The sequence below is a fragment of the Peromyscus leucopus genome, chromosome 2, assembly GCF_004664715.2.
Source record: "Peromyscus leucopus breed LL Stock chromosome 2, UCI_PerLeu_2.1, whole genome shotgun sequence".
Taxonomy (NCBI): Eukaryota; Metazoa; Chordata; class Mammalia; order Rodentia; family Cricetidae; genus Peromyscus; species Peromyscus leucopus.
In genome coordinates this window covers 72,595,115-72,621,270 of record NC_051064.1, presented here as the reverse complement: position 1 = coordinate 72,621,270, position 26,156 = coordinate 72,595,115, and the positions used below count along the sequence as shown (strand labels likewise).

The window sequence follows — 26,156 nt, the reverse complement described above, 5'->3', positions numbered from 1 at the left end:
AGTACATAATAATTTCAAATCGTTGAGGATCCAGCTTGCTTCTGCCTTACTATTGCACCATTTACAGGGCTTGGCTCCTGTTCTCAAAATGACATCAACATCACAATATAGCTGCTGCAATAGTATCATCACATCCATGTTGTAGACAGCAGAATGGAGGAAGAAACTTTGCTCCAAACCATGGATCTTTGGAGAGATTTTATCAGTCCTTTCTCTCTACAAGTCATTGGTTGTTTTTAACTCTAAGTAACTCTGAGAAAGGTAGTCTCCTATCAGAACATGTCACTGTATATCAGTTATTTTTTAAGGAAAATAGAGAAATTTATGAAACAAAGGAACAGGCTCTAACCCTGTGAAATGAATTTAGCGGTTAATTCTGTGAATGGTGCAGAGTGCTCCCACTGAGCTATGAGTGGCTGATGCTGTCAGAGATGCATGGAAGGAAAAGCTAATCAAAGGTAGGGAAATAGAATCGAATAGAGATGGATCTTATGGACAGACTTTAATAATTCAGCCTTATATGAGCTTATTCAATGTATCAAGGCATAAAAAATGAATCAGAAAGGTAAGAAGGAAGAAAATGCTCTCCTCCTCCCTCCATTCCCCTCTTCTCCTCTGCTCTCTCCTCTTTCCAGAGTCATTATTTCAACCCCCAGAAGAAGGGAACGCCAGCCCTGCATCTCTAGAGTCAAAGGCAGATACTACTTCTAATCTGTGGATGTTGTGAGAAAATGGAGAATCGGTGGCCCAAGCGTAGGCCTCTTCCATGCACCATATGGCAAATATGGTTAATCTTCCTACACATAGTTCCACCTGCATGGCTAGCTTATTCTACCAGAAATCAAAAGAGCAAATAACTTTTGCATGGGCTGGGTGGCCCTTCAGGCTCTGGACTCTCTGGCCTAGCTTCCACTACTTATGTCCTTGGCCATGACATGACAATCACCCTGTTTGTTCACTGAGCCTGTCTCCACCACCAAGCCTTAGGACCCTTTGTTATATTCCTCTCCCAGTTTTCCATATAGCATTCTCTCTAGTCTCACAGACTTCAAGTGTTCCTTGAAACAAAGGCATCCTCTGAACACTCTGTGAAAGTACTCATCCTGACCCATCCCTGCTGCTGCTCTGAGGTTCCTTGGGCACTTAATGTCTTGAGAGTGGGCAGTAACCACCTCATTGTCTCTGACCTCCTCCCACCCATGGCCAGAATGTAGGGACAGTCTCCTTTGTCTGCTGCTGCCTGCAGTATCTGGAACACATCCAAAGCAAGAGTGAGTGTCACAAACATCTGCAGAGATCCAGCTGCCCTGAGGCCAGCATCACCACATTTTGTTTTCTCCTTTTAGTCCTTCTCTGCTTTAGCAGCTGATTAACACCCTTCAGGACAAAGGGGCAGGGTAGTCATTCCCTAGGAATTCCTTAAGTCTGTTTAATATGGCTGTTACAAAGAGTGAGAATAAAAGGAGGAAGGGACAGAAGGAGAGAGATAAAGAGAAGATAAAGGGAGTGGGGTAAGGAAAAAGACATGCTCCCTTTCAGCATATAAGAAAATCAGTGTGTGCTGGCTATATTCTCTTCTCCCTCTCCCTCCTCCCAACTCTCCTGTCTTCTCATCCCTTCTCTGTTTTTCCTCTCCTCTTTCTTCTTTTGCATTCTCATGAACTAAACTCAGCCTAAAACCAAAGCTATGAATTCATTGTGATCAGGAAGAGACATAAGGAAGGACAATAGGCAGGAGCCAAGGGCCATGAAGCTTATTTCCACAACCACCTAAGACTCACTAGTGACACCCCAGTGACTCGAATGAATTTAGGAGACAGAAAACTGAAATTTTGGTCCTAACCACAGCTTCAAGTATTAGAGAACATTTTGCTCTGATTTACCATTTTGACTTTCTATGGATCAAACTAAAGTTTACCCAAATATTTACCCTATCAGTGCTCATTTTTTAATATACTGATTGCCTGCAGCATCAGACAGAATAGGGGCACATTCAGGAGAGAAGGACACTAGAAACAGCGCACTGCAATTAGAAAGATGAACCCAAAACTCAGGGGATGTCATTCTACTGTGGCAGAGGCAGGGAGGAGGGTAGAGGCAGGTCCCCATCTCCCACAGGCCAAAGGGGGCAAAGAGTCAGGGGAATCTCAGAAGATTGCTACTGGCTGAGTCCTCACAGAGCAAAAGGAAGGATGTGTGGGGAGGTGCAGTCTCATTGCCAAAAGGTAGAACAGCATCTGATCTGCGAGGCTCAGAGTCATAGGATGCTACATAGTCATGAAATAAGCTTGGCCAGGCTGTGTGCCCAAGTAGAAGAACACGAGGCTTAAGGCCTGATGGGGACAGCTGCAAAGTATGGACATTCAGGGGCTTTAGCTCCATTCTTGGTAATTACTGAGAAACACCAGAAAGTTTCAGGACAGTCAAGACTTTCTATTTCGAGTATGTTCTCTCTAGAAAATGAGCATGGATCCATTTGCAGCCTTGCTGTGGTCTTCAGACTTGCATTGAACCTTCCCCTTGCTGTGAAAGTATCACTCTCTCACAAATACAAAGAGCAAGCAGGCTGCCAACCAGTGGTGACCACCATCTATACGATGGTGGGAATCTGAAGGGCTAAAGACACGGCCAGAAATTCCTCACTGCAGCTGCTCAGCCAACTATGAGCACAGATGACACAAGATTTGGAAATTCTGGTTTCCTAGCCCCACTGACATTGCTCGGAGGGTAGATTCCAAAGCACAGCTGTGAGAGAATAACAATAGCCTTTTCATCATGGGATGCCAGGAAAGCTGGGGTGCAAGCAGGCAATGGGAACCCTTGGCTGAGGCTGCACTGAGCCATAAATACATCATTCATATTGGAAATGAAGAGTCAGCACTTACATACAGCTTTCCGGTCCCCACTTCAACTACCCCGCTGCATCCTTAGTCAGAGCATCCCACACACTTCTCCCACAGTTGTCATTCATCTAAGTTTATTAGTGGAAGTTTCACTCTTTACTTATCTGAGCCTGTCTGTGTTTGGTAGCCAGGTCAGGGGTGGTCCACCAACAGCATCCATTGTAGATGTGACCACACACCACTCACAGGTAGCAAGTCCTAGATCTTTCTTGATATACCTATGGAAGAGAAAGGGGGAAGGTAGAGGAATCGATAGCCAAACTAGATGGAAGCTGAGCACCACATCTACTGCTGTTGACAGAAGTAAAGCACAGTGTGAGGGTCACCAAGCTGGAGCATCAGTGACACAGACAAAACCTGAAGTCCAGAAATGAAAGGAGTCTCAGCAGGAAGAGGCATGCTCTAATGTGCGGCTCCTCCTCTCTTTGTATCTGTGGACACTCTAACAGCTTCACCTGTGGTGATCCCAAATCTCCTCCTCCTCCTCCTCCTCCTTCTCCTCCTCCTCCTCCTCCTCCTCTACATCAGGCAGTTCTCCCTGTACTGCACACAGCCTCACATCCAAAATCCTTTTCATAGGAAACAATATGATTTATGTCATGATGAGAGACAAGCTTAAGACAAACACCTGGCGAGGAAAGGTTGTGAATTCGTCCACAACATGGTGCCAATTCACAATGCCAGCTAAGTTTCTGATTAGTGTTTTTGGACAGCAGGAGAAGGGGGCAAAAAGGAGGAAAATGAGTTAAGAAGAAGGGTGTGGGAGGAGAAGCAGCTAGCTTGTATTTTTGTGTTTTGTTTTGTTTTGCTTAGGTATCAGCTTGCCTTACATCTCTTTTCACATAAGGACGTTTAGAATACTTGAGAAAGGCAAACTGAGAATTGAGGTGGCTTAAATCCCAACATCAAAAATTTAATCATGTTTGGAGGCCCTGATTCTGGCCTCACGAGGGCACACAGGTTTAAGCGTAACTGACCCTCTTCATTTCTCCCAAATCCATACATATCACCTTGAGTTTGAGATCTCCCTCACAGAGAGCATGTGCAGGTGGCTAAGAACTTGGACATGTGCTCCAAGACGTAAATTTGGGTTAAAAGAAGAATACATAGACTGTAGTTCAATGTTAGGTGTCATAAGTAAATGTTTTCTATACAAGGACACATAATACTCTAGACTTTGGTGGCCAGGCCGTCTCTGTGACAATTACTCAGTCATGATATCTCAACACAAAAGCACCCATCAGTCATGGAGAAGTGAAAATGTGTGGCTATGTTCCACTAAAGCTCCATTTCTAGCACAAAAATTTGAATTTCATTTGACTTCTAGGCATTGTGAATTATTCTTTGAATTTTTTAAATCAATGATTTCCAAATGTAAAAGTTGGTATGAGCCTACTAACTCTCAAATTAGGCATCAAGCCAGATGTACCCCACTAGTTTGTCCTAGTTCATGTACCCATATTCCATAGGTAAAAATACATTTAAAAAAGAAATTTGAAGCATTGTGCCATTAGTAATATGAGATGACTAGAAAAACTGAATTAAATAGATTCTAGAGACACAATGGGTATTTCCTACTGACTGAATGACCCCTGTCAATTTGCAGGCTGGCTTTTCCAAGTTAAAAGGCTGTTTTCATGGTCATGTAGGGCTCATTTGAAATCAGCAGCCATGTAAACAGGAAAAATGACTTGTTTTTTCAAAGAAGAAAAGGCAGTTCCTACCCTCCCAATTTCAGGATCCATTTCCAGAGAGATCTTTGTCTGCAGGTCACACACAGTCCACTTAAACTCAGCACAGGCAAATGACCCCGTAGGCAGATTCTGACAAAAGAGACTGCCACATTTCTGTGTTCTGGAGACAAAGATGTTATATCCAATTATAATAGAGCCTAATAAATTGCCTCTCTCCAGTCCCAGCCAATAAGGAATGGCATTTCAAAAGCATGTCAGCTGTCTTGGTTCAGCCTTAGCAGTAATATTAACTTATCTCTACACTGGAGTGGTTTGAAAAAATTTATCTGAGCCCCAGAAACTGAAAGGTCCAAACTAAACTGCCTCAGACCTTTCAGGAGAGGTCGAGGCAGCACAAAGAGAAGCCTAAGCAGACCTAAGGGTGCAAAGCACAGAGTGCTGGGCAACGACCCAAGACCAGTTGAGGCTAAATTATAACAAAAACTACTTTGCCAACTGGAAACTGAAGTGTGGAGTCTAACTAACACCTATCTAGAGTTTTCTAGAACACTTTTCAATAGGAAAATGTATTTCCAAGAGAAAACACAGCTATGTACAAAGGTAAAATCAGTACCATACTACTTATTGCATTTTATGAGGACAGCACTGCTGGGGATTCAGTGACAGCGGCTTGGCGCAGACTCTAATGGCTTTGGCCAATGGATTTGTTGAGTTCTTAAAGGGCAAGCATTTGAGGAATAATATAATTGACCTTGTCTCTGTCATTGTTCAGAACAAGCGCCTTCCCTGGAAAATCTCACCGTGACTGAGGCCGGCTGGGATGGCCTCAGACTCAACTGGACTGCAGATGACCTGGCCTATGAGTACTTTGTCATTCAGGTGCAGGAGGCCAACAAGGTGGAGGCCGCTCACAACTTCACAGTACGTGGCAACCTCCGGGCTGCAGACATCCCGGGTCTCAAGGCTGCCACTCCTTATAGAGTCTCCATCTATGGGGTAGCCAGAGGCTCTCGAACACCAGTGCTCTCTGCTGAGGCCTCCACAGGTACTTTCTACCTTCATACCTAAAGCTTCTGATTTTTCCAACAGGAAACTGACCAAGGATAATCGCACGCCATGAATTTTGGAATGGCTGTGTCCACCACAAGCTGTAGTGCCATGGGGCCTGATGCTGGATAGTCAGGCCATCAAGTAACACAGTTCCAAGGCCATCTTAACATTTCACATAAGTAACACATTGCTGTTGTATGGAGTCCATCATCTGGGACAGTCCACATAAACCAGGCATGGTGACTCTACATTAGGGCTGACTAAGGGCTGCAGCCAAAAGGAAACTAGCCAGAGAATTGACTCCTGAATTCCCTGAAATTTAGGACAATTCCTCCATAATCTAAGAAAACAAATACTCCCCTCCACCTTTCTTCTGCTCTTTCTAAAGCTTAGAAACTTGCATGGTGCATGTTTGTCTTAAGAAAGTCGTGTTTTCAGGGGATATGAAGCCTGCTTGTGTTCAGGACTCCATGGATCTCACAATGCAGTTTAAACCCCTTCTCTGTCCTTCTCTAGGGAAAACTCCCGATTTGGGAGAAGTCTCTGTCGCCGAGGTGGGCTGGGATGCCCTCAAGCTCAACTGGACTGCTCCAGAAGGGGCCTATCAGAACTTTTTCATTCAGGTGCTAGAGGCTGACACGACTCAGCCTGTCCAGAACGTCACAGTCCCTGGAGGACTGAGGTCAGTGGACCTGCCTGGGCTCAAAGCGGCCACTCGCTATCACGTCACCATCCGAGGGGTCACTCAGGACTTCAGCACGGCCCCTCTCTCTATTGAAGTCTTGACAGGTACTCCAGACTCATTCACTGCTTTTCTCTCACTCTTGTCTCTGCTCCAGAGGAATCAAATCTGTAAATGGGGCTTATCCCCTTCCATGTTGGGGAAGTACCAGTGAATCACTCTTGCTTTGTTCCAAATGTCTTATCCATTATTTGGCCAGCTCCTGCACTAACCCTAGTAGCCAGTTCCATGGAAAATTCTACCTAATCTTCTTTTTCAAAAAAAAAAAAAAAATGAGAGGTGACTTCTCTTGCAAAGTAAGTTTTAATTATAACAGCTAAGAAGCTGGAAAGCACAATTTGTAAGTGAAAAATAAAATTGATCTGAGCTCATTTTAAGACTACTCAAGAACTTCCCAGGGCGGTGGTTAACGAGGACTATGGGGGTCCAGCCCCTCGATAGTCCCCTCCCAGGGTCCGCGGAAGGCTCTATCAACCAGCAGAGAATCTTTAGGGTTGGTAAATCAGTCTACGCACTCAGAGTTCTTTGATCCATTCGCTTTAATTCCTCTGGCATAACATCCTTTATACACAGCTTCAGTTCTGTTCTCATGTCTAGCTCCTTTCTTGCCTGATTTCTCTCTATATTTATCTACTGTCCCCTCTATGTTCTATCTTAATTCCTTCATCTAGTTCTGTCCCTTCTAGGTTCTCATCTATCTAGTTCTTTCTCCTATCAGCTCCTCTCCTGTCTCCTTCTCTCATCTGGCTCTTCCTCATCTTGTTCTTCCCCATCTGGCTCTTCCTCATCTTCCATCTCGTTCCTCTAGTCCTCTCTTATAGCTCTTCAATCTAGTTCTTCCCCATCTCAGCTCATTCCTCTCAAGTTCTTACCCATCTCGTTCTTCCATTCTCTTCTCTCTTCTCTGTCCTCTCCTGCCCTGGGAGTTCTGGTATATATACACTTACAAGCAGTATTTCCTTAGCAGTGCAAAGCCAGGCTTCCAGGGTCAAATGGAGGGGTGATAAAAATAGGCTTAATTGACACATCCGCCAGGCCTTCTCAAACAGGTAGCCTGGATACTTAAGTCTGTTCTAGAGAGTACAAAGGTATCTCTGATAAGGTACTTTCCTCCATCCGGTGATGGACCTGGCCGGATGCTACCAATAATGATAATTACAGGGAGGCTTGAACTGGGAGTTCTGGCTGAGCATAGCTGTTAGCACAGAGGGTTATCTAAATATTCCTAGAAGTGGTTAGGTAAGTAGTTAGAGGTCTATAAAGTTAGTAAGGCTGTAAGAAAGGAGGAGTCTGAGCTAAATTGTGTAAAGCTATTACTTAATGTCTACCTGACTTAGGCGGTGTCCCCTTGTGGAATTTATCTTAAGTCAGGAGACTCGCCTATGGGTTGCTATCACTGTTAATCCTCGGAAATTGGGTGACCACCTGGGTGATGTCTCCTTGTGGAATTTAAGTCAGGAAACTTTCAGGTGGGCTGTTATCATTGTTAGTCCTTGGCAGTTGGGCGTCCACCTGGGTGGTGTTTTCCTGTAGTCCTTGAAAGTGGCCAAGGGAGATATCTGATTCCAGAGAAAGCCTTTCCCTGAGGCTGTTCTCCAAATTACCTGGAATGTGTATGTCCAGAGAGTGATCAGTGTACACTGTTAGTCCTTCTTAGGAAAAAGTCAATTGAGAAAGCTATGAAGGCACACATGATTTTCATAACAGAAGACAGCTGATATATAACAAGCCAAGTAACACCAAAAACTCCTTGGGATTTGGCTTCCTCTGGAGGAATTCCATGATCCCTCCAGGTAGTGACTTTGCCATAACCAGCTGAGTTCTTATGATATATTCCTGCGGCCCGCAACAGGTGGTGGCACACACCTTTAATCCCAGCACTCGCAGGCAGATCTCTGTGAGTTCGAGGCCAGCCTGGTCTACAAAGTGAGTTCCAGGAAAGGCGCAAAGCTACAAAGAGAAACCCTGTCTCAAAAAAAAAAAAAAGCTTCCCATAGCCCTATTTGTGTGTCAAGAATGGAAGTTTTGAGCAATTCCAAAAACTACCTTTCATTCCCAAAGGCTGAAAGAAAACGTGGCTTTATTGCCAACAACAGGAGTATGCTCAGTACTGAAATAAATAACACATCTGTAGTCAACACCAACCAGACAGCTCATCCCAGCTTCAGCCAAACCCCATCTTACCTGAACCCCAGAATGCAGTTCCCTTTTTAGTAATTCCATCCCTCTGTGTCCTCACACAGAGGAATTTCCAGGTCTGGGAAACCTCTCAGTAATGGGCTTAGCTGGGATGCTCTCAGCCTGGACTAGATCACACCAGACAGGACTTATGACCAGTTAGTTATCACTTGGGTCCATGAAACTGGCCCCGCAAAAGGAACTCACCACCTCACCATTCCTGGTAGCCTATACTCCACAGAAATCCAAGGCCTCAGGGCTAGTATTCCCTTCAAAGTCACCCTGCATGGTAAAATCAGGGACCTACACACTAAACCACTTGTTATAGAGATCAGCAGAGGGACATGACCCTTCTGGACCAGAAATGTGATCTATGACAGCCTATTCTTAGAGTAGGAAAAATTCCTCATAGTTGGGAAGTCTTACCTAAATATGATTGCAGGTGACATGAATCTGTGACTTAGCAGGTCTGGGATAAACTTTCATATTACAGGCTGCATATTATTTCTGGATGTATTGCTTTGTATCCCTGGACCTTCTTTTCTCATCTTTAAAACAAAAATAATATCCCTGCTTTAGACCCCTGCTATGAGAAATAGGTAAACTAAGAAATAAAAGCTCTTGACAAAGTGTCCATCATCTAGCCAGTGTTGAACTGTGAACAACTAAGGTCATAGTCGTGTTATTCAGGGTCCTCCAGAGGAACCGAACTTGCAGAATGAATGAATATATATATATATGGAATTTATTAGAATAGCTTACAAGCTATAATCCAACAGTGGCTGTCTAGCAACAAAAGGTCCAAGAATCCAGTAATGGTTCAGTCCACGAGGCTGAATGTCTCAGCTGGCCTTTAGTATACACTGGAATCCCGAAATAGTCGGCTTTAATGCCAGTGATGGAATGGACTTGCCAGTGAGAGTGAGAGCAAGCAGGCAAAGAGGGTGTATCCTTCCTCTGTGTGCTCTATACAGGCTGCCAACAGAAGGGGTGGGCCAGAGGAAAGCTGGATCACCCCACCTCAAAAGATCAGGATTAAAAGAGTCTTCCAACTTCAAATGATTTAATTAAGAAAAAACCCTCACAGGTGTACCCAGCTGCTTGAGTTTTACATAATTCCAGATGTATGAAGTTGACAACCAAAAATAGCCTCCACAGTTGTAAAGCCAACCATAATAAGGAATAGCACAGGCAGCAGGCTTCTGATACAGGGGACCAGAACTTTCTAAAGAAGTCTTTTCATTACTGCCCTCAGAGACATCAAGTAATACCAAGTTCCTAGTCAGATCTTTTTAGATCTGGGAAATGATCTAGCCATTTTGGGCAGGAATTATCCAAGACTCTCTCTATAAAAGACCCTTGGGATAAGAACATTTCCTAGAAGCGACAGTGCATTAAGTTCAATGCTGTTCATTTAAGCTGAAAAAAAAAAAAGCAATTCATCTCAATTTGTCCTTTGAAAATATGCTGTTCCATCTATCACAGAAAGCTGTGTGCTATTCATAAAGGGTCCAGAAATAGCTTCCAAGTGGGCTGCAATAGATGGTCAAATGTGTGGTGATAAAGCTGTAATACTGGCCCTTCTCCATGTGCTTAGTATTTTAACAATGCCACCAAATCACCTAATTCACACCATCAGTTTTCATGCTTACATACATACATATATACATACATACACACACACATATATACTTAATTATATATATATGTATATATGTATATATATGTATATATAAAGTAAATTTGGCCATTGCTGTGAAGTACACACATGCCAGATATAAGGAAGATGATAGCAATCATTTACCTAAGTTGGCCAGGTTATCATTTTGCCTTATACACTGTGTTGAGATAAAATACAGGGCCTCTGAGATGTATGATCTGGGTTGGAGATGCTGATGACTAGCATTTATAGTCTGCAAGCCTTGGTCTGAAGCTGCACAGATCATTTAGTAAGTGGGAATTCCCAGTGAAGTCTTCTGTGCATCAGATAAACAGTTCTAAGTGAGTGCGCCTGTGTCCCCAGCCCCTCCAGAAAAGCCCCAGCTCTGTGTGGGACACCTACCTTTAAGGATCCCGGGACAATTCAGAACAAGAGTTATTCACTTTAAAAAAAAAAAAAAAGTTGAGACCTCTGCAGATAAATTCCTCCCCAACTTCTAACTCATGGCTACTTCCATTTTAAGAAGGCGAAGAGATAAGCATGCACTTCAGTTTGTAAAGGGCTTGCCTCTCAAGCATGAGGACCAGAGTTCAACCCTCAGTGCCTGCATAATGGTACAGGGTATATATAGCTATAATACTAGATGGGGGAATGGACACAAGATCTTTGATGTTTGCTGGAGAGCAAGTCAAGCTGAACTGGTGTACTCCAGATTCAGGGTGAGACCCTGTCAAAAGCTAAGGTGGGGAGTGATTGAGGAAGACACCTGATGCTAACTCTGGCCTCCTGCACGTTTGTACACACAACTGCATACATATAAACACACTCCTCCCTCCCTCTCTCTCAGAATGAGAGCCTGAGACTGTACCAAATCCAAAATAAGGAATTTTTCCTTACCCCAAATTCATACTTTCTTAATCAGCAGTAATGACCACAATAAATATCCTTCCTACATAGTAAAACAAAACTAAGAGTGGGCCCCGCTTTGTACCATTTACTAAGCAACACAGAATTACTTTTAATTAAAAGTAGGCATGCTCATTTCACCCAGTCTTGCTTTTGTGACACATGCATCATGCCAAAGGTTAAGGATGTGGGAGAGTGAGAGCCAAGCCAAGAAAAGCTCAGAGGTAAACCAGAAGGTTTCTCAGAACCTGAGACAGTGCCTGTTTCAGAAGTCCAGGTGCAGTGCAGGTAACCAGCCATAAGATGGTCTTTAACCTCAAGTAATAAAACGAGGGAAGTCAGTCTCTCCCATGTGACTGCGATGTCCCAAAACACATCCTCAGGCTCAATTTTTGATGTTGCCATTTATCAGACACTTGCTATGCTTAATGTATGATATGAAGATGTTGATAACTATCAAGTCATCGTCATAGAACCTAATGATATGGTACCATCAGTTCTATTTAAAACTGAAGGCTCAGAGAGAAAACAAGATGCCCAAGACAACACAACTTGACAATAACTGTGTCAGAATTCTAACCCAGGTCTATGGACCTCCAAATCCTGTGCTTTTAATACTACTTCATCATCCCCTTCCCAACCCCATCTTGTCCCTGTTTCCTTTAGCCATTGGCTGTGCATTTCTGGAGACTTCCATGTTTCTGCCCTTCATGGAGGCATGATGCAGATTTTCCTTTTCTGACTGACTATTTTCAATGCTTCAACAAAACTATAATCAGAGTAGCAAAATCTGAATACAAAAACACCCAGAGACCAGGAGTTACCAAAACCAAAACAAAGCTTTCTTTCTCTCCCCTTTTGCTTTCCTGGAGTTGTGGGGTTGTGGGACGTTTGGCTTTCTTGCTCTGTTTGCAGCACTGACAGAAACCTCTCTGCCTTCTCCAGAGGAGCTCCCTCATTTGGGAAGCTTATCCGTGACTGAGGTCAGCTGGAATAGCCTCAGACTCAACTGGACTGCAGGTGACCTGGCCTATGAGTACTTTGTCATTCAGGTGCAGGAGGCCAACAATGTGGAAGCTGCTCAGAATCTCACAGTGCCCGGCAGCCTCAGGGCTGTGGACATCCCGGGTCTCAAGGCCGCCACTCCTTATAGAGTCTCCATCTATGGGGTGATCCAGGGTTATAGAACACCAATGCTCTCTGCTGATGCCTCCACAGGTATTTTCTCCCATGCCCATGCTCAGTCCTCATGGTTCTCTGCTCTTGATTTCTCTCTCTCTCTCTCTCTCTCTCTCTCTCTCTCTCTCTCTCTCTCTCTCTCTCTCTCTCTCTCTCTCCTCTCTGTCTCTAGAGACTAAGAGGTAGCAACAGAAGTAGCTTTTCTCCATGGCTGAATCCTTTTCATGCATGATGCTTGCTCAGAGCCCTCTCTGTGAGCTGTTCCTTCACCCAAATGCCTTGGCCACAGCAATGATGAGACATGTAAGATACTGCTCCTTCTGGCCTCCAGCATCCTCTCTCATGATTTACCTGGACAATCCTCCAATGGCATCTCTGCATGAAGGCCTTTGGGGAACCAGCCTGTTGGTTTTAACTCCCATCTCTAAGCCTGACAAAGAAAAAGCCCATCTTCCCACATGTGAATTTTGATAGAGAACATACCATTTATTTTAGAGACTCTTTTGTTGTTTGAAAATGATGCTGCACTATTTCAAAATCCCTCCTGGAGAGTGGCCCTACAGTGCTTACACTTAACCAATGATTCTTTTAAACTAAGTGAGAAGAACAAGAGAACTGAATTACCCTCCTGTAGGCAACTGCCTCAGATGCGAGTCATTGTTAGAACACCAAATTACTAAGTCGCTGACCAACAAGAGGAAACATCCTACAATGATGGTTGGAGGACATACCAAAGAGAACGTTTTTTTAGCAGTAGGACACTCAGTAGCCCTAGGAGAAAGGAGTATCCCAGGCTACAAATGTAACAGTGCTGAGATCCCCTTTTTGCTCTGTGAACCAAGGGTTGTTCCCTGAAACATTGGTCCTTGAGTGGCAAGTTCTCAATCCCAACACCAGTGGTGCATTCTGGTTTGCTCATCACACTATTCCAGTTATAAAGCATTCAATGGTCCCTGGGAGTCTGCCCAAGAGAACAGCCCTCCCTAACCCTGTTTTCCACAGCTCATCTTATGGTATGCCCTGGTGAGTTGTTTTCCATGAGACTGCCTCCCCTTTTTATATAGTCACTGTGACTAAACCCTCACAGCAAACTTTTACATCTTTGTTGATTCAAAGGGACAGCTCTGCGATTTTGCCTCACTCATTGGAGCATTGTCACTGATACATACCCAAAACACGGGGAACCACTATGTGGACAGTGACCTCAGAATGCCTGGAGACTGCAGTTGAGGCTTTCCTGAATGTTCCTCTGGGTTCTTTCTGACATCCACAAACTACTCCTTCCCAGAAGGCAGAGCAATCACCCACCACTTCTGATCTTTCCTGCAGATCTTGTGGTTTGGATGGCATCTGTATTCTGTTTTATGGTAGCAGCATTCCTACCTCTGATGAGTTAGCTCATGGAGGAAGGGCTGTAACTCATCTGTGTCTCTGAGATTAGGGGTCTTACGCCTTACTGCACATGTACACAAACCTCTCTCATGCACACCTTTTGCATGCTATATTGTTACCGCTCAGAAAAGCAAAAGCACCGGCGGGACATCTCTTAGGCGAAGTGTTATTTGTTGGCTAAAATGGACTGTCTGAACTGCTTGGCTCAGCTGTCTTGGCTGGCAATGAAGGACTAGCCTTCTTGGCCCACATAGACACAAGGAAGAAAGGACATGCTATTTTAACAGATGATGCGAATGGCTGGCTGTCCCTTATCTAAAGTATGAAAAATTACCAAGAGTTACACTGAGAGGTGGGTGGATCCTTTCAAGTGACAAAATCAGATGCCTCCAGGTCCCACCCAGGGAGGGCCATAGTGTCAGAATTACTTAGCACTCATTTGGATAGATGGGCACTCTCTCAGAGCAAAGGATAGCTAAAGCAGGAATCCAAGTAATCTTGGTCCCTGGGTGCAGCTCAAGAGCCTAGAAGCTGTCAGGCCTCTTATCTTTTGACTGATGGCCAATGACCCTGAGGCAGGGCTCTTGGAGGCAGGTCCTGCTAAGAAGAAGCCATTCCCACTGAGACAAGTCAGCCTGTCCTGAAGAGTCTTGCCAGGCCTGATCATGAGTGGCAAATGCAGAGCAGAGAAATCTAACACCATACCTTTCTTTGTTCATTTTTCTCTTAACAAAACCCTTTTCTCTTTCATTGGCACTGACTTTTACTGGTAGCATTGCTTTGTCTCGCTGTAACCCTGAACTATGAAATCTTTCTCCCCAGGCATGGTTTTATTAACCACCTCCACTTCAAAATACAGCCAAACAACTAATCAATTTGTTTCTTCTCTCTCACCCTCCCATTTTTCAGCCAAAGAACCTGAAATTGGAAATTTAACTGTTTCTGACATCACTCCCGAGAGCTTCAATCTCTCTTGGACGGCAACCGACGGGATCTTCGACATGTTTACTATTGAAATTATTGATTCCAATAGGTTGCTGCAGACGGCAGAACATAATATATCTGGTGCTGAACGAACTGCCCACATCTCAGGGCTTCCCCCTAGTACTGATTTCATTATCTACCTCTCTGGAATTGCTCCCAGCATCCGGACCAAAACCATCAGTACCACAGCCACCACAGGTACATGAGCATTTGTTTCTGACACTCTATCTCTCCACAGTCTTTGTCAGCAGGATGAAGCTACTTCATTTCACTGGCCAATGAGGTGCGAGCCATGGAATACTAGCTTTCCGAGGTTGCTGGATGCACCATTGCCTAACAGAATTCTCTTCCAACAGCCACCTAAATGGTACTTTTGCAGGAATCCATGTGTCTGATTTATTATAAGCAGATCATTATAAGTATCATATGACACTTTATCCAGGTTGCCATAAAGCATTTGAAGAAAGGAACTCTCCCCTTGGTAACTTCCAAACCATCATGAGGATTGTCCTGGGTTTGCAAAGATGTCTCTTTCAGTCAAATTTACATTGTTTTGTTATCCTAGCTTCTTTGCCTCCCTAGAGTCTTGAACAGCCTCATACCCAATTATCCTAGTAATTTAAGGAAATTGTCAACAGTGTCCTGTTTGTTGTTGTTTGTTTGTTTTTTTTCTCCAGTTTGGAAAATTAAAAGAAAAAGCAAAGGTAGTTAACTCATCAGGTAAGCAGGAGGTAGTCACATCATCCACATCACCTCAACCTCAATGCCAGCTGTAGAGGAAAAACTGCCCCCTGTCCAGAATGTTGAGAAACACATAGTACAAAAAGGAGATGATAGTCATATTCAGATAAGGAGAAGTCCCAAAGGAAGCAAACTGTTCTTGCTCTGGATATCTACTACTGTGGCATGTGTTCTGTGCCAGATGATTTCTGTTGTGCAGCAAGAAGGAATCATCTGTGAATTTAAGGAGGAAAGGTTTGTCCACTCTAGCAGTATTCTTAGCACATTTGAGGCAATGCCTTCTCTTTATAGTTAAATTGGTGCACCCCACACTAGAAATATATATATATATTTTTTTATAATATATGTGTTTTTTTTTTTTTTTGTGTGTGTATAAAATGCAGTTTTTTCCTATAGTTCACAAAAGAGGATCTATGTTCTAGGGAACCCAAGAAAAGGATTGTTATTACAACATCAAAATTATCTTCTACTTAGGTCACCAACGGTTGGCAGAGACCTCATTTGTATGCTATTTTAGACTGCAAACTATGATCAGAGTTGTAGAAAGCGGGATCCAGGAATACTTAGCCCCCAGACCATTAATATTAAAGTATAATAAAACAGAGGGGGCAAAAATCAGTCAACCATATGCACTTGGTTTGAATTGGTTTTCAACAAAGAACAATTCCTTATCTGAAAGGTGGAGTCTAAAAGCCTTACGAATTTAGTCTTCTGTATTTTAATTTTGATTATAATGGTGATTCAGATGGACATATTTTCATATATAATCTTCTTGCTTTCATAGACAGCTTTCTACCTAGCTACATCCCTACCTCAAATATGACCTTAGGAACTTGCCCTTAATAGCTTTCTTATAGAAGTTAGTTGTTTTGATCATACTCTGTCCTGTGTTATCCTGAAACTCTGTCATCCCTAGCCTCAAACAAGTCTTCTTCTAATTACACCATTTACCTGCACAGACCAATAGGTAGGCAGCATCCTCAGATCCTCAGTCCATGCAGCCACAAGTGCTTCCCACTGGGGGTTCTTCAGCCTCCATTGAGCCCCTTCTGAACAACGTTTTAAAAATCAGCTACTGCCCATTTTTCATCCTCTTACTTCTACCAGATCCTTCTCAGTTTGATAAAACTATCTAACCAGAGCTTTACAGCTTTAAAAAAAAATGACACCACAAATTAAGGAACTTCGGAGTCTAAATGCTCTTCCCTAAATAGCCACTCCCATCTGGAGTTGCTCTGTTTGTATTGAGTTAACATGACTCATTTTCTTTCAATTCCTAAACCATCTTTTCCTCCACCCTTAAGTGATATTTCCTCATAGTACCCATTCTCATCTGCCTGTGATCTTTCTAATCAGTGTCTCCTGTGTCTCACTCAAAGGACTGTCTGTGTGCTGTTTTGGGTCAAAGTGATCTACAGTCTTTTTCCATCTGCCAGGATTTTATATATCAGTGCCCTTAGAATGTGAAAGAGACCCTAAATTGCAACCAAAACACCTCATGGGAAGACCAGTCATGGCCATCTTGTTCTTGAGATTTTCGTTTGTCTGGATTCGTGACAAATAGGCTGCTCTCTTTTGACATCTACTCTGTCAAGCATGCACTGTCACCCACTCTTGTCTGTTCCAAAGCACCAGAACTTTCTTCCCATCCATCAACTTGTCAAAATCACACTGCATGTGGTGAATATGCAGAGCACTCAATCTTTAAACATGTCTGTCTCTCTTAGAAGCAGACAGCATGTCAAGGAAGTCTTTGTAAGGGTTTGACAAGGTGGGAGAAAAATGTCCCTTGCTTGCATGGAATGCTGGACACACCCTAACTAGCATTCTCTTCCTGGGATTTGTCTTCTGTCTCACATTTCAGTGTGGCTGCATCCTCTAGGCATTGAATGAAGGTAACACTAACCTCAGGAACCAAGGCCCCCGTCTGCATGATGAATGCTCAGGCACTGACAATCTTCTTGCAGTCCCTGCATCTTTAATTCAGGAGATTGCTTCTACAACAAAAGATGGTGGAGAACTCAATTCCATCTGGAAGACTTCATCCTCTCTGTGGTTGAAAAAACTTGCCAATGTGGTAGTGAAAACTCCAGCATTATCAACACCTCAAATTGACAGGGAAGAACAGCCGTGCCATTGCTATGGCTGTAAGCTGTTCCTGAGCCAGATGGGTTTGACCCTTAGAGACCTTAGAATAGTTGTGCCATGCAGTTTTGCAGTTAAAATTCACTCAGAGGAGCCCATTCTTATCTCTGAATATCGGAGCTGAAGGGAAACAGCTTCCAGGTTTGGAAAAATAGTCTGCCTCTTTCCAACCCTAAATACTATTACTAGCTCAGTCTTCTAGGACTACTGCTTCTCTTTAAAATGCAACCTGGTTTGACTTACTTCACATTATTATTATTCAATTAATGACTAGGAGTCTGGTACCACATACATCTCAGTTGACACTAGCTGTGAAGGGCTCTTATGTTAATATGCTCATTATTGACTGTTTAAGGGACATGAGAAGTTTTACCTCAACAGAGCTCCCTTTTTACAGTGGTTCCATTAAATAAATTCCCTAATCAAGGAACTCTAGCTTAACTTCAAGTTTCCTCCAGCTTTTATAGCTACCAGATGTTCATTAATGGAAATCATCTTCACTTTCACAGCATTTGGGGTGAAATATGGATTTTCCTAATATGCATACATTCCAATGCCCTTGATGAAATTCCACATAAGTATGGATGTTAGCCTTTAATTTGTGCATCTATACAGGTCAGATGAACACTAAGAAAACCCCAAGAAGTACTCTCTAAAGGATGTTCAGTAGGACAGCAGCTTCTTGAGGCACTGGAAGAGATTCCTAAGATAGGGGATTCATTGGTCACTAAGTCTATGCAATGCTGGGGTGAACTAGATTGCATAGATTCATTTAAAGAACAAACTTATCAAAGCTTTTGAAGGGAAGCATGCTCTGGGAATCTTTATGGTAAAAGAAAATGGTTGCTGATTATGGTGGATGCTTCAGCCTGAAGCTGTCTTTACCTGGGACATCTTGTAAGGCCAGTGGACCTCAGAGATTTGGGGAAATATAGCCACATTACCTTTTATATGAGTCCTGTCTGTACTTCTGATGACTGGTTAACTTCCATTCACAAATGACTGCCAAAGCTCTTTCACTTTATATGAGCATCTGCAGAAAAAGCAATAACTTCTTAGTCATATAGCCAATGCAAGCAAAGACACTGCCTAACATTCTTTTTTATTTTATTTTTTTCTGCAAGTATTTGGATATATACATACATTCAAATTCTACGGCAAAATTCTGAAGAAATCTACTGCTTCCTTTAATAATACCTCTCTCTTTGTTTCTGCCCATGTTCCTTCCCTTCAGAGCCAGAACCACAGTTGAGCACGCTAATCCTTAGCAATATTACTCCTGACAGCTTCAACGTGTCATGGACCACACAAGCTGGGCTTTTTGCAAAGATTGTTATCAATGTGAGCGATGCTCATTCACTGCATGAGTCTCAGCAACTCACAGTCCCGGGAGATGCACAGCAAGCTCACATCACGGGCTTGGTGGAGAACACTGCCTATGATGTCAGTGTGACAGGGACCACCTGGGCTGGTGACCCCACCAGACCCCTCACTGCCTTTGTTGTTACAGGTATTCAAAGGTTCTCATTGTCTCTTTAGGATTCTGGGAAAAGGAGATAGGCATTCTAAAGGAAAATCCAATCCCAAACATAGTCTTGACTCCATATGCAAATGTCTTTATTTTTATTTTTAATCTACTTGTTATATATATATATAACAAGTTAATTAATATATGTGCAAAGTGATATTTAACGTATGTATATATTGTAGAGTCACTAAAGCAAATCAAATAATGTATCAATCATGCCATCTACCTTTTGTGATGAGGATATTTAAAATCTAACCTTCCAACAATTTTGGAACATCCAAGTTGTTATTATTAACTGAGGCCACTATTCTATGCAATAGCTCATCCAAGCTTATTCCTCTTGTCCAATTGAACTTTGTACCTTTTGACCAATGGCAATCGGTCAACCCCTGCCTTTGGTAACCACTCTTCTCCTCTCTGCTTCCATCTATTCAATTCATTTAGAGTCTTCAAAAAAGGGAGATCATGAAGTGATTTCTTTTCCTGTGTCTGACTTATCTTAATGTGCTCCAGGTTTACCTATGGAGTCAATAATGACAGAAGTCTCTTCATATTCATATATATATATATATATATATATATATATATATTATATATATATATATATAGTGTATTTACCATATTTTCTTTCCAGCTTATCCACTGATAGGAATGGGTTGCTAACAATAGCAAAGACACCAAATGTAAATTTCTAACCCTGAAAAGCAATGCCACTCCTCAGAAGGAGAGGACTATCACAGCCCCTCATGGGAGCTCTTACACTTGTATAGAGCTTCAGGAATCTTCGTGCCCATTTTATAGGATATTTTATCCACAACACAGAGAGTCTGAATAAAGAGTAAAACCTATATTAGTGAAAATCTATAGCAGGAATTTTGCCCATAAATTATGGGAGATAGGATGTAAAGTGCCTATCCTAGTATCCTTGAAGTCCTCCAAATACTATAGCTTGTCATTTAAAAAAGAAAAAAAAAAATTCCAAACCAAACAAAAAACTTACTCAAAACAGCCAAGCACAACAAACTGACAAGTTCAACCTAGGAAGGCAGGTTAATGCTAAACTTTCCCTACCTATCAAATCTGACCTGTGGCATCTCTTTGAATCACACAAAGGCATGACGCCTATTGTTTGTCCTGATCTTACCTAAGTCAATCGTAAGGTTTCACATGGTTTCAGAAAAGTACATTTCTAACCTGACAAACCTCAAAAAATGCTTAGAAATTCTCTTCTACTAATGGTAACTCTAAGAAGACAGATGTTGTCATCTGCCTTTACTAAGCTAGTCCCTCCCAGAGTCTAAATTACTATAAGTGAGATATGTCAATAAGTACAACTAAATATTTATGGTAGCTGAGATCAAGCCTGGTTGATTTCTAAAACTCTCTTACATCATCTAACCAACACAGCCTCGGCAAGTTGCAAATTTATTTGAACCCCAATTTCCTTATGTTAGGGAAGAGAGCCCACTGGTGCTCCTGTCCACCTACATTAGGAATCCAGCAAACACAGGTCAAATGTAACTACTTTGCATCCTCTGGATGTCCTATGGATACTATGTCCCTCCTGCTGTTTCCCAACAGTAAAGCTGTCTTTTTCAAAGTAAACAAGGCTGGGGTGTAGCTCAGAGGTGAAATCCTTTGCCCAGCATGAGTAAGGTCTTAAATTTCTCCTCATTCCTGCACATAAATAACTAAAAGAACCAACAAGCCCAGATGAAACAATAGAAACATGCATTACAATTTCCTCTAAGTGGAACATTGGGTGTATAGCATAAGACTTTAAACGGTTATTTTATTTTTCTATTCAATCATCACATGTGAACGTAAGCCGTTTCTTAAGTACAGTGGAAAATGAGAGGTGAGTCTTCCTACCCTGAGCACAGAGATCCCATCAGGCCCTTACTTGTCACCTTCTGCAGGACCTCCCACAGAACAGAGAGAAGAGAGGGAGGCAGAAAGAGCCACTCTCAGGAAGGAAGCGTAGATCCAGTTACAGTATTGTTTCTGCTAATCCATAATGTAAAAAGACTCTTCACTTTGAAAGAGGCATACCAAAAGAGAAAAAAAAAATGAATAGGAAAGACTGGGGGTGTCGGGGGAGACAAGCATTTGACTGACTAATTAGCCTGAAAGTACCTGTTTTTACTGGGATTCACTGCTTTGATGGCATGGAGTTACAGAGGCCAGCTATAAAAGGAAGTCAGCACTTATCTAAACAAAAGCAACATTTGAGACCCTTGTTTTACAAACCAAGACTGTTTGAACAGTAAATATGATTTCATCTTTGCTTTGATAAAGTTACAATTCTTGGGAAATCTTCTCATGAAAAAAAAATCACAAAACAAACAGCAACTATTTCCAAATCACCACAGGAAGTCCAAGCCATAGCAAAATTTAAATCTCTGCTTCTGGATGAAGGCATTCATTTGCTTATTCACTCAGATGCCAATTACTTCTTTTTTAAACATTTTCTTTATATCTCAGGGATTAGTACAAGATTATTTATCACTTGGAAACTTCTCAGTTAGCTGGAAAAAAAGAAAGGTAGGAAGGAAGGAAGGAAGGAAGGAAGGAAGGAAGGAAGGAAGTTAGATTCAGCATTGCTGTGGAGTGCCATTGTACTGGAGAGGATGTGTTGGGGCTTCTCCTCCAATCTTCTCTATGCCTCAGGATGTGCCAGCACTGGGGCTTTACTAATTTAGGCACTGGGTTAGGATGTGGAAAGAATACTGAACTCAGAGTAAGAAGCCCATGTTGGATCCCAGCTTACCCATGTACTAGATCTGGGACCTTGGACAAGTCTTCCTTTTCCCATTAATGTAATGAAGGTTAGCAGGCTGGTAGCAATGCCTCCCTTACAGTATCATTATGTTACACTGGATCAAGGATGTGCAGCCTCCTCAACTGGGAGGTTTTTTTTTTTCAGAAACTTGGCTGCCATAAGGTCACTTTGGGAAACCCAAAAGGTGTGTGAAAAGACCCCTTGGCAACTAGGGAAAAAAAAGTGTGTCTGGGACACAGATGTTTGGTGAATGGTGGGCAAGGCATGATAACAAAACATGTTCTTGCTTTCTAACTTTACCCAGAAAATTAAACAGCACAAGAATTGCCAAACCTTAGAATCTCTTCCTGGACCATAAACATAAACTGCTAATTTGGACAAACAACAACACAACAAATCTTACTGGTTGATCCCATGATCCAAGCTTATGAAGCTGGGTCACTCACTAATTGGCCCAATTGACTAGATTGAAAATATAAACCAGAGTAAGATATGAAAAATATCAAAAAAGAGAGTATGCTTGCAACAACAATAAAAAAAAATCTGATTTGCTTTAAAATCAGAAACAGAAAAAAATACATAAAGGTCCCAAACTAACACAAGGTGTCATATTTCTATAGTGAAAAGTACATGACCTGAGTGCAAGACCTTGCTCTATCACATGCTAGATTCAACCACTTAGAAATGTTCTTTTAACCTATGAATGGGAATGACACTTGCTGCATAATCTTGTTGAGAAAATCACCCTACATAACATCATCAGGCATCCAAGGCATTATTGCTAAATGTTTCTTTTCTGAGCATCTAACTTGGGATGATTGACAGGGAATCTATCACTGTTCTTGGAGTCATGAGCATTAACTCATGGGATGATTGACTGGGAATCTATCACTGTTCTGGGAGTCATGAGCATCAGCTCATGGGATGATTGGCTGGGCATCAGTCTATCAGTGTTCTGGGAGTCATGTGCTGCCCTAGCCAAATCAAGGCTGCTAACCTGAGTCATTTTCACCCCTCCCTTCTTTCAGAGGCCTTGCCCCTTCTGGAAAATTTAACCATTTCCGACACTAATCCCTACGGGTTCACAGTTTCCTGGATGGCATCGGAGAATGCCTTTGACAGCTTTGTAGTAACGGTGGTGGATTCTGGGAAGCTGCTGGACCCCCAGGAATTCACACTTTCAGGAACCCAGAGGAAGCTGGAGCTTAGAGGCCTCATAACTGGTATTGGCTATGAGGTCCTGGTCTCTGGCTTCACCCAAGGGCATCAAACCAAGCCCTTGAGGGCTGAGGCTGTTACAGGTATTTCAGTTCAAGAGAGCCATATTCTCCTCTCCCTAGTCCTTTTTGTGTAGTCTGTTCACAGGACCACTGTGATATTAACATTTTGTCTGTATTCCCAACTTAATCCACAAATGTGGCTTGTTCTTTCATGTTTTCCCCATGCTTTCTCTTGTTTCCAATATCTAATGAGTACTCGTTCCTCCCATCCTAGAAAGGAGAAGGTCGAAATGTTTCCCTTCAATGTTCCAAGTCCCTTAGTCCATGTCTTGCCCGTAGCCCTCACATGCTCACTCCACTGACCTCCCTTTCTGTCCATCCTGACTGGTCCCCAGCTATATTTCAGCCTTCTCAAAAGAAATATACCAATGAGTATATTTTGAAAAAGTATTTTAAAATCTTTGCTATCTGAGTCTCAACCTGTGATCTTAACCAACCTGCCTAGTTGTCTTATCATTGGAAACTAAATGAATTCATTAAATTGGTCTTTTATAAAAACTAATATCAAAGAGGTTCTTCAACACAGACTAAATCCATAATGTTCTCAAGACTAATACTTCCTACAGAAATATCACATTAACGATCTTAACAGTCAAAAATCTGTGTTTCCCAAAGTATTTCTAGAGAAAACAAGCTCTAGGGACTGTTTAAAGGTCTCATTTGATGACATTTCATTTTCAGATAAGTTGGAAAGCAGGATCTTTGACCGCCCAGGCTTTTCAGAATATCTTACTGTGTATCTCACAGGGAGCAGTATCCCCCAGACTTGTTTGACAAGAGATGCTTTGTAAAGGAAGGGGATAAAACAGGAATAGTTTGTTCTGAACACGCTTTGGGAAACCCAGCTTCAGATTGATTTTGACATCGAGTTTTGTCTAGTTACCAAAATGAAACCCTGGGTAGAAAGTATGTTTAAATATATTCCATGAGGTTTCAATCCTCCTTCTACCATCTAAACACTTACCTGATGCCTAAACCAGCAAGAAAATAAAATGGACGGAAATGAGAGTGAAGAATGGCAGCTTTCTTCTGTGTAGCAGCTCCTGCGAACAAAGCCAAAAGACCAGAGTATTTTAAGTCATTTTGCTCAGGCTTGAGGGAAATATGATCATCAGAATCATTATGGATAGTTCCACAGATCATTAAAGTTGGTTTATTTGTCTTTTCAAAAGAAAAGAGAAGGCGCTCACAGAGGATGGGCACTCAGCCACTGGAAGACAGAGAGCAAATGTAAACAAGTTATGGCTTTGAACTTGTTTAATAATGCCTGGGAGGGGCCAATGCTAAGTCCAGATGTGGATTTATGCAGTTACTTTCAGACAAAACTCACAGATGCAAGAGTATGCTTGGCTTGTATTGAATGTGTCAACTCCATGTTTTCCCTCTCCTCACCCTACTAGACTTGTTAATATGGAATGATTTCCTTTCCTGCTACCTCAGGACACTCTGTCTCTGAAAACTGAGGCATCACTGCATTCTGATTATCCACCAGAAAGAAGACTGTATGGACTGCTAAGTAATGCTCTGTTTCCTCCTTCTCCCACCACTTTCTCTCCCTCTAGAAGCTGAACCGGAAGTTGACAACCTTCTAGTTTCAGATGTCACTCCAGGCGGTTTCCGTCTGTCCTGGACTGCTGATGAAGGGATTTTCGACAGTTTTGTTCTCAGGATCAGAGATACTAAAAAGCAATCCGAACCACAAGAAATAACCCTCCCTTCCCCCGAACGTACCAGGGACATAACAGGTCTCAGAGAGGCCACTGAGTATGAAATTGAACTCTATGGAATAAGCGGTGGAAGGCGATCCCAGCCAGTCAGTGCCATAGCAACAACAGGTACTGTAAACAAACAGGTGCCATAGCAATGATGGATACTATTAACAAACAGGAGAGGAGAGAGGAAAGTCAAGAATCCCCTTCCTGTAGGGCTGTGTAATTACAAGAGCTCTTGATGCAGACAGGCTGGAATTTGCATCCTGGTTCCTTCAAGACTGGGTGGGCAAGTCTTTACATCAAAAAAGAGTTTGATGACAGTTACCTAGCAGGGTGGTAAGGATTCAGTGAATTAATTTATGTAAAACCCATGGCGTGGCATCTGGCATGTAGCAAAGGCTCTGTGAAGGAGAGCTAGTCATGGTATCTCTCATATATCGTCATCTTGGCAACTACAGGACATTTTAAATTCCAAAAACTCTTCCTTCTTTTTCACTGTACATATCCAAGAACACAATCCTTTGTTCTTTGGTCAAATATTCCAGTTGCACTAGGTGAGGGACAATGGAGACATGGCACCCAGATCTGCAAAGATTAATGTTTATGAGATGTCCTACATGAACCATCAATACCATGGTTAGCAAACTGAATGATGGAGCGGGCAAGACTATCAGGACAGTCTTCCTGAGATTCATGAACTTGAATGGACACTTTTAGCATATGTAAGCGCCCTCTAGAGGGGAAATAAGACCCTATTCCCTGTCAGCTATGCCAAGGAGAAAGGAAAAGATGGCTAGATGCATAGTTGTTATGGCCATAAAACTTATGTGACTCTTTAGAGGGAGAAAGAAGTACCTGGAAGTATGGTCATACTTTTAGAAAATGGAGGGAAGAGTCAAGATGGCATTCTATAGAGACAGCTACCTCAAAGGAAGTAGAGGAAGAAATCAGAAAATCCTAGGGAAAGGATAAAACCTGAGAAATGATCAGCTAGCTACACACAGAGGGGCTCAGCCTCCTCTATTGATGCACCAAGAATCTGAGACCCAGAAAACTGAAGTGCTGTGCCTAAGTTCATTCTACTATGAAGAGCTTATTTTGAGTGTTACTGTAATTATTTTAATAAGCAAACCGGATGACCAATAACTAATGAATGTATATACTTACTTGTCTGACAGACACAGAGCCTATTAGCCCCAATTTCCTACTCTCTATGTTAAGACATGTTTTGTTGTATTGGGAGTGCAGGAGTGGGTTTGTGGTGAGTGTGTGTGTGTGTG

At 42.4% G+C, this 26,156-nt stretch overlaps 1 protein-coding gene across 1 annotated transcript in view; it reads left to right on the top strand.

Annotated features, from left to right (window-relative positions):
- The window catches only part of Tnc (tenascin C), a 91,448-nt gene that overhangs the window by 41,399 nt on the left and 23,893 nt on the right, over window positions 1-26,156 (top strand). Inside the window, 7 exon segments of the mRNA XM_037202664.1 lie at window positions 5,370-5,642; window positions 6,164-6,436; window positions 12,079-12,351; window positions 14,614-14,886; window positions 18,809-19,084; window positions 22,913-23,185; window positions 24,727-24,999. Coding sequence (XP_037058559.1) covers window positions 5,370-5,642; window positions 6,164-6,436; window positions 12,079-12,351; window positions 14,614-14,886; window positions 18,809-19,084; window positions 22,913-23,185; window positions 24,727-24,999 — 1,914 coding nt within the window.